The sequence below is a fragment of the Alligator mississippiensis genome, chromosome 2, assembly GCF_030867095.1.
Source record: "Alligator mississippiensis isolate rAllMis1 chromosome 2, rAllMis1, whole genome shotgun sequence".
Lineage (NCBI taxonomy): Eukaryota > Metazoa > Chordata > Crocodylia > Alligatoridae > Alligator > Alligator mississippiensis.
The window spans coordinates 91,155,529-91,169,831 of record NC_081825.1 but is presented as its reverse complement, the minus strand read 5'-3'; the positions used below and the strand labels follow the sequence as shown (position 1 = coordinate 91,169,831).

The window sequence follows — 14,303 nt, the reverse complement described above, 5'->3', positions numbered from 1 at the left end:
CAGTTCCACCAAATGTTTGAGGTTTCTTTGACAAGAGGTGTATTGTTACACATTTTAAAAGGCAGGTGTGGGGAAATGAAAAGAGGTATGCTGTGTTCAGCAGCTACTACCTAATAAGAATGCTTGCTCAACATATGTGTATATATGTATGCCGTACTGTATATAATATCAGAATGTCATACAAACAAAACACCAATGATGACACCTAGCTCTCATAGCTTCTGATTTAGCAGCCAATCTTGAAGCACTTAACATAAGAAATCAGTTTTATCCCTATTTTATGGACAAGGAAAACTCTGGACCAGATTAGTGGCAGAACTGGGAAGGGACCCAGATCTCCGATTTGCAATGCTGTGGCTTCTGGTCCTTCCCTTTCCTCACTTTTTTCCTTGCCTTGCTCCTTTCCTTTCTCTCTCCCTGTAGTAGGTAGCCTACTCTGTTCCTTAACAAATTAGTCCAACATTGCATACCCTGAGCGGAACATCATAGTGAATGGGATTATGCCTTCTGACCTGTGGTGCAACTGAAAAAGAGAACATATTTTGATTTCTGTTTCAAGCTGCTTTTCTTATAATACTATAATGGCAGCATGTATCGAGTCCATGCATTCAGAAAGGTGTGTGGACAGACCCTCAGTGTGGATCCTTGCAGAATGAAAAAGTCTTATTATCCTAAAATACTAAAAATTCAGTTGCTGTTAGTTTCATATTTATGCAGGGGAACCTGACTAATAGCACAGGCCAACTGAATGTGGAATCTTGCAAACTAGTGAATGATATATTTTAAAAAAGCAAAGGTGATGTACCACAGAGTGTCATACTGTTGTCACTTGAATATTTTGTAATATTAATCTAGCATATCTAGACACATTTATTATTATTCACTTTATTTAATACAAATTGATGAACCATCCCTTCAACTTCTTAAAATTAAGCAGTTTATAAGCTAAGGGTGTGTGTGTGTGTATTCCTTTTCTGTAAAAAGTAGATTGTATTGAAAAGCCTCTCTTTGTTTTTTAAATTCTAGGATTGAATCCAATGACCTGCCTTTGTTGGCTGCTATAGCAAGCACTCACTCTCCTTATGTTGCTCAAATACTCTTATAAGTTAAAATCTCAGGGTAGTCATTCCCTAAGCAAAATACAGAAATTTTGAAGGAAGGACAGAGATGCCAGCGCTGGTAAAGAGGAACAGTGACAAAAGCTGGTAACGACTGCATTCCACCACCATCTGATGCTGGACATTTTTATCTCAGAACTTCAGTTTACATGATGTAAAAGTCATTCAGGTTTTTTTTTTTGTTTTTAAATCACCTCTGACTTAACAAATCAAGAAGGTGAATGTATCCTTTCATAAAAAAAAAAAAAAAGACTAAAGCAAACACTTTTGCAAACTGAACTGTCAGCAGAAATGCTGCTCCAAAACGTGAAGTAGCATTAAAAAGAATAAGTGGGATAGGATGGTTCTTGTGATGCTGCACTTGTGATAGTGTGGTGTTTCTGTGTGCTGCTTTGACTGGGGGTAGGAGGGCAGAAAGCAGTTGTAAACTATGTATATAGCATTCCTATACACAAGCGTGCTGGATGGGACACTAAGTTTTGCAGAATGTGAGCATGATTTTATATTGTAGAAGTGGCCGGTGCAGAACAAGAATGTGGACTCAGCAGCTGAGTTTTGCGTGGGGTGTCTGTCTGTGGGTGAAGTTTTTTCTTGTCATCTTCTTTTTAAAAAGACAAGAGGCTAAGAAAGCTGCAACTGCTTCTAGTTTTACTGATGAGGATTTCAAATGAGCTCAGATAATAAATACTAACATCTCAATCTGGGATGAAAGCCTTTGGAGAGGGAGTGTTTTGGGAAGCTTTATGGAATTTCTTCTACAAGTTTACATTTGTTGCAAATGCAATACCCATTTTTTTTGGGTTTCTGTATGACCATAAATCTGGGAATCAGTCCCAGATCATAACTTCATCACATGTTACTGTTGCTGAGATGTTTGCATTTGACATGATAATGTACAACATGATACCAGATGTATTTTTGGTGCGTTTATGCCAGTTGGTCAATGAGCGTGTATATCCACACAAGGCAGGCTTGTTCCAAAAAAAAAAAAAAAAAAAATCTTTTTAGTCCATAACACTGTTTTGGCCTTCCAGTTATTAGATGGAGATTGTCCTTTATACTCACTTGGAAGGGGCAGTTTAAGTTTAAATGAACTGTACAAGGATAAACCCCAGACATGGTGATTTGTCACCTGTGTGAGCATTCTACAGAACTTTTTTGCACTATCATCCTGGTGCCTTTTGATCTCTTCTGGACTGACTTCCTTGAGGCAAGAAACTTGCCCTTAAGGTCAAATAGTTCATAAAATCCATTTTTTTTTATTGTTTCATAAGAAGAAAACTGGACACAAGCATAGATACCTTTTTATATACAGTCTATAAACCAGTGGTTTTCAACCTTTTTAGACTTAAGGCATACCTCCATAAATTTCTTGAGAATTGAGCAGCCTCCCATTTCAAAAGCTAACTTATATAGTGAATTATTTCTTCCTCTTCTTTTGCATCAAGCACTGTGAAGCAGTACATGACATTATTTGGAAACCAAGGAAATGATGGAGGGGAATAACACTTTTTAAGAAGAAAAGCAAACACCCAAGTAGTGTTAGAGTGCGAGTGCCAGTGCTCTAGGACACTATGGGCATTGCACAGGAAGTGTTTAGATCTGTGACCCCCCTCCCTTATTTTTTGATTCATTAACTCTCATTGCTTCCAGAATTTCCAGTGTTAGGAAAGAAATACAGGAGACAAGTTTGGCTTTGTGCTGCTTTGGTGTTTACATGTTTACGATAGAGTATCTTCAATCGTTAAAAGGAGGCAAATGTTACTATTATGGGGGTTTTTCATTTTGCTTTCAGATGCGACTGAAATGCCATCAAACTTGCTACAAGGTTCCCTTTCTCGAGGGAAGGAACCACAACCATGAGAAGCCTATCTACAAAAGGCTTGTTTCCAAGCTGGAAGACTTCCTCTTAATTTGCATATATGATTCTTAAAAAATTAACATGTTTTCTTAAGTTTGCGTTCTTACCTAACATTCCAGGTGCCTCCTTTCTTAGTATTGTGTTTTAATATGTCTAGCCAGTGTCTTGTTTTTTAAAGAGGCTACAATATTCCTGAGGTGGAGTTATCTCCTATTGCTGGTACATGAGGAAATCTGCTTCCTCTGCTTGGTTCCTGAGCTGCTCACCCTTCACTTTTGTCCTTTGCTTAAAACCAAACATTGACGCTGCAACCAGTTGCTTGCAGGCACCCGGCCGACTTTCACTGACAGTAAGTAGAACCACATAGTGAATGCGGCTATTCCCAAACTTCCCCCTATGCTGAAGATGTATATGGGAAACACCTTCCTTTATGAGCTGGGATCCTGGTTTTCTCTGATTTTAAAAAAAACAAACCCAAAACCAAAAATCCCAATTTTTGGATTAAAAAAGTAACCCAAAATCCACACTTTCCCTGATTTAAAATGAAATGCCACTATATATATCTATATATTAGTAGCGTTCCATTTTAATTGGGGAAAAATGTGGATTTTGTTTAATTTTTTTAATCTGGAAATTGGGGATTTTTTTTTTTTTCAGAGAGAACCAGGATCCCTACTTATGAGTATAAAAATGTTTCATATTTTTATGCACTCCTCATGTCATGTTGTTCCTGCTATTTTATAGTAATTAAGTAAAAGGCTAATTCCAGTTTAATTTGAAACAAAAAGGGGCTTGTGATTTGGTCTGACTTGGATCCAGTTCTACAAAGAGATGAAGGCAGCCAACTTCTGCTGTTGCACAGAAACCCATTAAAGGCAAAGGTTGGCTGATGCCCATCATTTTTGTAAGATTGGCACCTTGATCAGTAGTAACCCACCCTCTGCTACCTAATCCTATAGTTTTGCCTTTTGATAAGATTCTAATTTAATTTAAGGAACAACATCAGTTGAGTTTAAAGCATTCAGCTTTGTTCAGCCCAAGATAAAACTTCTTCATTGTACTTGCTCCTTTTTTCCTATAACATTTTGCTACTCTTCACAGATTACACAAGTAGACTGTCTTGTGTTTATAGTTTTTTCTTTTTTTTAGTTTCTAAATTTAATTTCCAAGGCAAATTAAAGTATTTGTACCATTCTTTTAAAAAGTTGGCTTTAGACTAAAGGAATTTAAAATGTCTCCCTCCTACCAAATATACTACCTCAGTTGACAGGATACCACCTTTTAGGGCTTCTTCAACTTTGTAAGTCTTAACTGTTAAATATTTTGTAGCATTTTGTTGTTCAGAAAAGTTAGTGTAGCATGACAGAGTGGTAAGTATGTACAAATGTTGTGTCAGACATCTTTATAGCATGTTTCTGTTGTATTTTTAATAGAATGAAAAGTGAAATGAATGTACAGGGGAAATGTTTAAAACTGACAGTGAAATAAAAATGTAGCTGAAATCTTCAAGTTTGCAAAGTTGTTGTTTATTAGTAGTAGTATGAATCTTTTGTAAACTCAGTACATATATTTCTTGTTTTTAAGTAGGTAGAACTTGGATTTAAACCTGAATGGATAGATGCATTTGGCTAAACAAAGATTAGACAGCTGCCACAAGGTGTATGAAATTGTGATGGGTAGGCTTCATAAAGCTTAAAGGCTCATTTAACCCCCTACCCAAATAACCCCTCCCTGCTTTATATCCAGACAAGTGGTTGATACCTTCAAGGTTATCTGCAAAGAGATGAAAACTGAGCAAACACAAACTGAGTGAATGTTTTCACTAACTATGTTCTGAAATGAAAAGTCAGAATCTCTTATACTTTTTATGACTGTTTTCAGACTATTTTTACTTGCTCCTCCCAAATACAGTTTGACTGGCTATTTATTTGATCCCTTTTTAATGGTATGTTGTATTTGGGTATTGCGGTATGTACACAAGAAGCTGAAAGAGTGTGTGAACGTGAGGGGCTACTATTCTGTTACTTTACCACGTGAATAATAGAGCCCACATGAGTTCCAGTTGTTTATGGGCAAGTTTCTCTTGACAAATCTAGTGCCTTTCTAAAAATTCCCAGCTAGAAGTTATCCAGAGGGTCTTTTCCTGAGCAGTCTGAGGCTAGCAGCCGCAGATTAGTATGAAAGCTTAAGTGGAAACTGCACAGAAGACTAAATTTGTTGGACTTTGCAGCTCATGCTTATGCTTAAAGAGGACAGTTCTTGACCCCTTACATTGAGCTTGCAAGTCTGAGGTATAGCCGAATGTGCATTTTATAATTATTTTCTCATCTATTATATGAGCTTTTTCAGGAGTAATAATAGCTTAAGCCAAAAAAGACAAGAAGAAAAATTCATAGCAAGATGCTCACAAGGTGTATGTCCTTAAAATTGCTTCTGCTCCTCCTTTTTAAAATCTCAGTGCTTAGTATAGTCATACCAAACTCTGTTCTTTAGGCGCATGCTGAAGTAACCATTGCTTTCATTTACTCTGTCTACCATGACACTGGGCACACTTTTGGGGGAAAAACTGATTAACTTGTCCTTTATTCGCTTGTGTACATGGCGACTTGTTTAAACCTAATTTGTCTTCGCCTTAAAAATAAGATGCTTATGAGAATGAAGATTTAAGAATGTCAAGTTTGCTTACACAGATACGCTAATGGACCATAACCTTGATTTGCATCTTCCTTTGTTTGAGGCATTTTGTAACCAGCCTTCAATTTGCACCGAGTCTCTTAGTTGCCTCATGGCTCCTAACTTGAGGAGGCAGCTGGCCAGTTGCAAGAGTTGTCTATCATATGGCCCTGCCCCTTGCCGCTGATTGGTTGTGAGAGCTGTCCACCATGTAGCCCTGCCCCTTATTGCCCATTCGTGGAGAGGGGCAGGGCCACACAACAGGTAGCCCTCTCAGCCAATCAGCGGTAAGGGGTGAGGCCATCAGTCATCTGGCTGGCAGCCCTTCATGACAGCAGCCCCTCCTCCCCCCCACCGGTGGTCTGAGCAGTCAGGCCATAGCACCACAAAGACTGCTGGCTCCTCCTTTATTTTCAGTAAGTTTTTGCAGCAAGTCTGCCACTTGTTCACAGAGCCCAGCCAAAATTAAAGGTTTCCATGAAAATTGTGCAATCATGAATATGGTACATCCATACTCATGGCGCATAAAGATTTAGTTAGGCCTAGGATAAAAACACATCTGCATGTGTGACTTAAAACCACAAAAGTCCAGCTAATACATCAGCCTTTACACCCTGCTTTTATAAACGGCTATTATTTTAGAGGAAGCTTTCCAAGTGAAAATGCTTGTTAAGGAAGGGAAGGCTTGGAGACAGGCTAAAAGCAAATGTATAGCTGGGTGGTAACAACTCTGTTAGAGCAGTAGAAGTAGGAGAAGATGCATCTTCTAAATAAAAATGGAATAAACTGGAAAGGACATCCACACAACAGTAAGTCTACTGTTTGGATGTTAAGGTTTTGATGTGTAATGTTTCCCTATAATCCTTGCTTTCATTATTTGATGCTCTTGTCATCCAACTTTATAACCTTTCTTGAAAATCCCCCTCAAATAATCCTACCTTTGGCAAATACCCAGCCTGAGAGTTGCATACATTTTTTTTTTTTCCCACCTCTTTCAACATAACTGGTAAATTCTGCAGTGGCAACCGTCCCTGGATGGTTCCCACTGCAGCAGAATGCCCACGCCTTGCCCACACTGCTCCGAGTCGGTCCAAGTGGTGCGGGTCCAGGCAATCCACTGTTATAGCAGCAAGATGCACAGGGCCTTGCTGCTGCAGCAGAATGGCCCCCGTGACCACATCCCTCCAGGTTGGCACAAAAGAGTGCAAGGTTCAGGGGCTATTCTGCAGTCAGAACGGGGAGGGAAAATGTCCCTCCGTACCCATCCTGCCAATCAGCTGGTTAGCAGGATGGGAAGGATTGTCTGTGTCCACTGCTGCTTTTTGGCAGCTACCAACTGCTGATTGACAGCCTGCCCCATCCCTAGGCAGATGAGGGAGCAAGCTGTGAATTAATGGGATCCCTGGAAGGTGGGGTGGTCCCAGGAGAAGCCCCACAGAGAAGCTCGCCAGCCATCAGGCTGGAATACACACACTCCTGAATTTCTCTGAAAATCTTACTGGTAGAAATGAGCTTCTGTCTGTGACGCAAGATCCTGGTTGAAAACAAAGAAAAAAAGTGTTTATAGAGAATGACTCTTTTGCCTCAGTACAGGAGACCTAATAAAATATGGGTCAGAGGCAGTCAGTTTTCTAGTCAGTGATGCATTATCTATGCTTTCTTTTCTGTCATCCGTCTCAACACCATTTTGAAGGAAGAGCAATAGGGTGGAACTGAAAATGCAAGACATGATTTTTAGACATGGGGAAAAGGCAGCTGGGTGGTTTAAGTAAACAAAGCACAAAACTTTGATCTATGATGCTTTTGATCCCATATGAAATTAGCTTAATGACCACATGCTAGTAGTGTGCATGCTGGAAAAACAGCCTGGCAGTAGTCAAGCATCTGTTTTGGCACAACCCCAGACCTAAGGCAGTCTGAGATGCATGTAGTGAATTATATCTTGTCCAGAAATCACTCAAGGTCAAGACTGTGCTAGACAGCTTATGAGTGACTGTCAAGTTTTTAGAAATAAATGTAATCTCATATAAAGTTAATTTCTTGCGTTTAGAGTCACAATGATCCCAGAATGATCTGGCCAACTCCCTTTTAATAAATAGCAAGAATCTACACTGAGACAGGAGTTTCCTACTAAAAACCAAGTTCCAATTCTGGTTACGGAGACAGATGTTTGTAGCTGTAGAAGAATAATTCAAGGGTACTTTAATTCAGATTTCACCCCCCAAAAGTGACTGGAGTGTCTAAATGGGAGGAAAAGATTGCCCTTTTCTGGCAGCTGAATGCCATCATTGCCAGCAACCATATCGGCTGTTAACTGTTAGGGAGCTTTTATTTTAATGCCCTGGTACTGTGTGGGCAAAAAAAATAGGACCAGATAAGGCCTCTCTTGTTTTACTTGTTACTAATGCATCAGTAATATATAAATTGTTGTCACTGCCGATACTATGATCCCTTAATAGGAAGGAATTGTGGATCCACTACACATGCTAGGACTTTTTGAGGCTGTTGATTTCCCTAGAAGGTAATGGTTGAGCAATGTTGATTACCTGAATTTCAAGGCTGCATGTCCAGCTAAATTTTCCTCTAGAATAGAGCATGCATGATTCCTGAGCAGGAATATTGTTTCCCACTTTAAACTGCTACCATACTATACAGCCTTCCACTTCCATCTGTAACTTTTGCTTAATGGGTAAATTAGATGGAGACTATCAAGCCACTGCCATAGTTCTGGTGTGTTGTGGCATTTTTTTCCAGCCATCCTTCTGGCAGAAGAAGAATCCTACCTTTACAGTGGGCTGCAAAGGTGCTGGTGAAGTATGGTTAGCCTCCCTCACTGCACTGCACTTGCTTTTTCGGATGGCTGTAGTCCTCATAGTCTGTCCAATTCCAGGCAAGCCTACTCCTGGCGTTGTTGCCTTGCTTGTCAAGAATATCTGGTGGAGGCTGCCTAAAAATTTAAAGAAAGAATGGAATCCGCTCCAAAAAGTTCATTTTACTCCTGGTGACCCATTTAGAATAGCATGGGAATCTTTGTATAAGATTATAATACAAAATGGCTATTGCATCCAAAGACTTTACTAGGTATTTCTTTCTATTGATACTTAAGACTTTTATTCTAGTTCCTAAGAGGAAAAAGGAATGGATACAAGTTTAAATATGTCAGTCTGCCATAATAGAAGGCATAGCTGAAAAGTCTTAATGCTTAAGACTAGATATCCTCTTGTATGTATCTGTGCATATTAGGCCTGCTAGGGTCTGGTGTTTTCATACAGGACTCAAGTTAGATACCCCAGTATGCCAAGTCAAAACACCATGCTCCAGCCAGAAGAGTGTAGTATCTTGTACTATTCAATGGTGGTAAGTGCTTCTATACAAGATGAGCCAACTATGTAATGCCTTATTTACTGACATACCACACATCCTCCACCTAAAATTAGCCTTCCAAAATTGAGGAGCATGTTTTAAATAGGGCAGTTGATGTGCTGCCCAGAGTAGCAGCAGTAGCATTTCTATTCAAGCAGCACCAATGGAGTCAATTGACTTCATGACCCATCAGAATCCACTTCAGTAGTCACCAACCAGTCAATTGCAGTAGATTGGTCGATCGTGGAGCCTCTGACAGTCTATCTCAGTCTGGGGGAGCTGTGTGTGTGTGCATGTGCTCAGCGCCCCCCAGACTGAGATCGAGCCTGGGTAGTATACAAGCTTGGTACCAATCGGAGCCCGGGTGGCTTGTCCAGGTGGGGGGGGCTCCCACTGCTGGAGGACCAAGCCAAGGCCGCTTTCTGTGTTAGGAAGGGCCTTTTTCAATTTAACATTATGCCTTTCAGGCTATGTAATGCCCCCGGTACATTTTGGAGACTGATGGATATCGTGCTCGCAGACCTACAAGCCATCTTCTGTCTGGTACACTTGGATGATATCATGGTAATAGGCCGAACTTTTCAGGAACACTTGCAGAAGTTGGAAGCGGTGCTTAAGAGGCTGAAAGAGGCCATTTAAAAATTAAACCTACCAAATGCCAGCTTTTCTGCAAGGAAGTAACTTCTTGGAACACCTGATCTGCACAGGGGAGCTAGGCCCAAAGTGGAGGCTGTTGAAACCTGGCCAATACCCCATAGTGTAAAGGAGCTGTTTAGCACTGGGGGGCTAGCCTCCTATTATAGCAGCATTGTGGCGAGGGAACAACCCTTATCCATAGAAGAGACAGAGTAGAATAAACCAATGAAGGATTCAGGGGCAGTCAGAGAATTAACAGATTGGGGTGAAAAACAATGGAAGGATGCTGATATTGGGAAGTTAATAGGGTGGAAGTAAAGTAATAGCAAAGAGTTCCCTGAAGCTGGGTGTCACTCATGTCAAAAGTAGTACCAGGCTGCATGGTCAGAGCTACGCATGCAACAAGGAGTTCTGGTGTGAACACTTCCAGGGTTGGCACACAAACCTGAACTTGTCCAAATAGTGGTATCTAAGAGGAAAATACCTACCATTTTGTAAGCCCTATTAACACAGGACATTTAGACATAAAGAAAAATCTCTCACAAGGTGTAGTCCTGATAGTTCTGGTTGGGTTGGAGAAAATCTGTCAGACTGATCATGAGTGTGGATCATGTGAGGCATCCATGCACAAAAGGGAATGAGTAGCAGCCCCAGGGCTTCCATAGTCTCCACACAGGCCAGATGACCTCTGGAAATGATAGCTATGGATATCCTGGGTCCCCTACCAGTAATACCACAGGGCAACAAGTATGTCTTTGTCATGGCTGACTACTTCTCCAAGTGGGTGGAAGCATACCCACTCCTGGATCAGGAGGCTCATACTGGTGAAAATGTTTGTTGAGAGGTTCATGTCCTATCATGGCATGTCCTGCTCCCTCCACATTGACCAAGGGAGAAATTTCAAATATCAGCTTTTTCAACCACATCTGCAACCTTTTGGAGATCAACAAAACCCACCCAAGCCCATATCACCCCCAATCTGATGGGCTGATGGAATGGTTTAACTGTACCTTGGTTGACATGCTGTCCAATCTGATCAAAGACAATCGGACAACATGAGATGAAGGTACTGACTTATATTATGATATACCAAATATGGTGTTATTTGAACAGGAGATCTGCCTCCCTATTGATGTTATCTCAGGGATAAATGTGTCAGAATTTAACAACCCCTCGAAATATGCCACAAAAGTGGCAGGAGACTTCAGTTCGGTTAGCTAAGCTGTTCAGAAACAGGCTGCAGCCACACAAAAATAAAAGGAGTCCTATGACCTCAGGGTCACTGGACAGTTTTACAAACCAGAGGAATTGGTGTGGGTATGAGCTGGTCCAGGAGGTGTGTGCAGTGCCAAAAATTACATAAGTTTCAATGGCCCCTATACCATCATTAAGAAGTTATATGAGGCAGTATATGAGCTAGCAAGTGGGTATCGTGGACAGACATCAGTAGTGTACTGTAACAGAATAAAGCCATAGGTGTGCTCAGGGAACAGAGACCTTAGTCCAGCAAGGATACTAGGGAGGCCTGCCTGTCAACCACCAGGATGTGTCTAGGGACTGCACAACCAAACTTGTCAACAGAGTCCCAACTAGGCCCAACAAGGTGCTGCCAGAGAGTGCTTGCAAATCCAAGGATGTAGTGTAGGATCCATGGCCTGATAGAGACCAGGCTAGTGAGGATGGATGAGTACACTTGAGAGTACCCAACACCTACCCGCACTGAGGAAGGTGCCCAATCCTGAGTCCACAGGTAGGCCACAGAGGAATCAGAAACCTCTCAGGTGGTTTAACGATTAGGTGGTGTGAATCTGGTTGGATGTGGGGGTGCATCCAGTGAAGGGGGGGGATAAAATGGACTGTAATGTTGCAGCAGGAACTACTGTTCCCAGTAGGCTGCTGGGGAAAAAGGAAGGAAGCAGAGAGGGAGCTGGGATTGCATGCAAAGAAACAGTTTAGTGTGGGGAAGAGACAGTGAAGCAGAAGCTAGTGAGAGGCACGTTGAGACACAGGAGTTGCAGCAGGACTGACTGCAAGCCATGGCAGGGCTCAGATGGGGAGCCTGCATACACAGTAGTTGAGCATTGTGTGAGACTAAAGACTGGTTTGAGAGCCCCCCTCAAGTTAAGGGAGGGCTTAAGGTTTCTTCAGTGTATTGCATTACATTGTTAATGTTCCCGGTTTGTTATCTGTCCCTGAAGGGTTTTATCACTGAGTCATTGTTATCATCTGTTATATATATTCTAAGTGTATGTACCTTCATGTTTGCTCACCCATGTTTTTCCCAATCTCCTTAGCCTGTTGGCATGTGACCCTGTCCCCCATATAAACTTGAAAACCCTCCTTTGGGTCCTGTGCAGTTTCCAGGGGTTTTCTTTGCTAATGGCAGGTGAAGCTGTGTTAGAGCCTACCAGTATTAGCTTTCATTGATCCCTGGGTTTAGCCTTATTGTAAGTATTTGATCAATGCTTTTGATGATCTTACTAGGCTGTTATTACCACATATTGTAACATTTCTGTCTAATGTATAGTTAATATTTTGATATAATATTTTAGAGTGTTCATTTAAAGTAACTGTATAACTACTACTGACTTATGGATTTAATAAAGGCATTTTATCTAAATTACTGATGTGGTCAGTCGAATGCCAGTGAGCCCCTACATCAGCCACTATTATTGATTTCCCTGCCAGTGACTGCCACTGATGACAGGATTGGTGGCAAGTAGTGGTGAGGGAAGGGGCGGTGGCTGAAGTAGCAGAGTGCAAGGGAAGTGGTAGCAGTGGCTGAAGTACGGGGGGAGGAGGGGAGGTACAAGACTGTTCAAATTTCCTACAGTGGAGTGTTTAGGGAACTCTGTCTTAATGGGTTTATCCTTGCACCTGTGGGTTCAGGAGGTACTGCTATTCCATTTTATGCATATGGTTATAGAGAGAGTCACTGACCTGTGCAAAATCAACAGGGATACTGACAGGACAGGTTTAATCCCCCTTCATCTTACAAGTTCTAGACTGGTCTGACCAAGCTACTGTCAATGCTGCCCTGCATAAAACAATGAATAGGGTGATAGACAACAACATAGCTGATGGCCACTATTTGGCAACCAAAAAGTATTTGCCTTTATTCCTGTTCTCTGTCCCAAAAGTGGGGCGAGGTCTTAGGAACTGCATCATGCTTTTTTGATACCTGTCACTATTGTAATTTAAACTGTATACTGGGGTAAAGGCTTTGCTTAATCCATTTACCACATGGATACCACTGCAGAAATATTTCTGTTGTCCAGCTATCTATATTTCCTCCATACTTACTCTTTTTGCTTGGGATTCTTTTTATCATGATTTTCCCAAAAGATGAAAAGACCACTAATGACAAATTGGTGAAAACCATTTAATAGAGAAATAAACCACAGGAGCAGCTGACACCCTTCCCGGAGCAAGCATCTGGTTTTTAGGGATATAAGAGGTGAAGTGAAAGACAAAACTTTCCCCTAAACAAGTTTTTATAGTTCTGCATGAGGTAGCAGGGATTTTTTAAAGGCAGACATGGGAGAAGAGACTATCAATGTTAGCTTGATGATTTATATATTGGATGTATATCCCACCCCATCCAAAAGTCCCAGGGGAGCTTGCCATAAACAGACAATTTCTGTGATGCTCCATGGAAACAGGTCTTAGACATGAGTTGGTTTTACACACTTCCACTTATAGGGATTTGTTAGTAATGTCCCTCCGTGGGATGGTTGTACTTCAGTATAGAACCAGCATACCATGGATGTGGAGCTGCTCTCTAGTTTATGAGAAGTAAGTGAGCTGGCTCTTGGAATGGTTACAGTGGGGACAGGGTGATTTAGCTTAAGGGAATACAAGGGAAGGTTATAAAATAGAAGGTTATAAAACTCTTCCTGTCACATAGGGCCAAAGTGGGAAGCAGACAAACAGCAGCATTTTTGTCTGGCTTAAAAAAAGACTCTCCAAGCATGCCTACACGTTCATTAATGCACTGTAATTACAACGCATTAAGCTTAGTACCTGTAATAACAGTACAACAATGCGCAGTAGCACTATTGCACACTTTTTTGTGATGCTAATGCTCAGTAGACTAGTGCTACTGAGCATTAACGTAGTTTTTTCCTGCCACGCTAATGCGCAGAAGAATTAGTCTATTGTGCATTTAGCATCTCATGTAGAAGCGCCTTCCTTCAACAAGGGGGTAAGATGTCAAGGTTGTCCTTGGGGAGGTATTCAGACTAACAAGAGCTCCTGGACATCTGAAAAAGTTATGCCTGTTTATGTGAACAGTAATAAATCTTTTGGCAAAACAGTCAGGCATGTTCACTACATCTTGGAGTAAAGGATTTTAACTACTTTTTCCTACTGTTAAGATTAAGTGATGCCTTAGTTGGACATGTTGGTTACAGGGTACATGAATGGTACAGGGTACTGTAGCCACAGGCCCACTTTAAGCATGGGAAAGTTGCAAATGTCAAGGAAAGAGAAAAGGCACAACGCCTCATGACTTGGAAAAACCAGAGCACAAATTACGATGTAGCTGGCTACATCAGCATAAATGTTTTGTGGGATGGGTACCCAATTAATTGACCTTTAAACCAGTCCTCCCTGTATTTTATATAAAATGCTGTGACAGTTTCAAAGTAGCT

At 41.1% G+C, this 14,303-nt stretch overlaps 2 protein-coding genes across 9 annotated transcripts in view; one reads left to right on the top strand and one right to left on the bottom strand.

Moving 5' to 3' along the window:
* Positions 1 to 4,488, top strand: part of FNIP2 (folliculin interacting protein 2) — a 63,697-nt gene extending 59,209 nt beyond the window's left edge. For all 4 annotated transcript variants that reach the window (XM_059721929.1, XM_059721930.1, XM_059721927.1 and 1 more), the window contains one exon: positions 1,027 to 4,488. In XM_059721929.1, the coding sequence (XP_059577912.1) occupies positions 1,027 to 1,105 (79 nt within the window). In that variant the 3' untranslated portion in view covers positions 1,106 to 4,488. The remainder of the gene's footprint in view (positions 1 to 1,026) is intronic.
* Positions 1 to 14,303, bottom strand: part of SPMIP2 (sperm microtubule inner protein 2) — a 72,559-nt gene that overhangs the window by 2,170 nt on the left and 56,086 nt on the right. For 3 of the 5 annotated variants that reach the window (XR_009459808.1, XM_059721932.1, XM_019481447.2), the window contains one exon: positions 8,436 to 8,599. The exons of the other annotated variants lie outside the window; for them this stretch is intronic. Coding sequence is in view for 2 of the 3 variants with exons in the window: in XM_059721932.1 (XP_059577915.1) it covers positions 8,473 to 8,599 (127 nt within the window). In the remaining variant the exon portion in view is untranslated. The remainder of the gene's footprint in view (positions 1 to 8,435; positions 8,600 to 14,303) is intronic. 5 annotated transcript variants of the gene reach the window in all.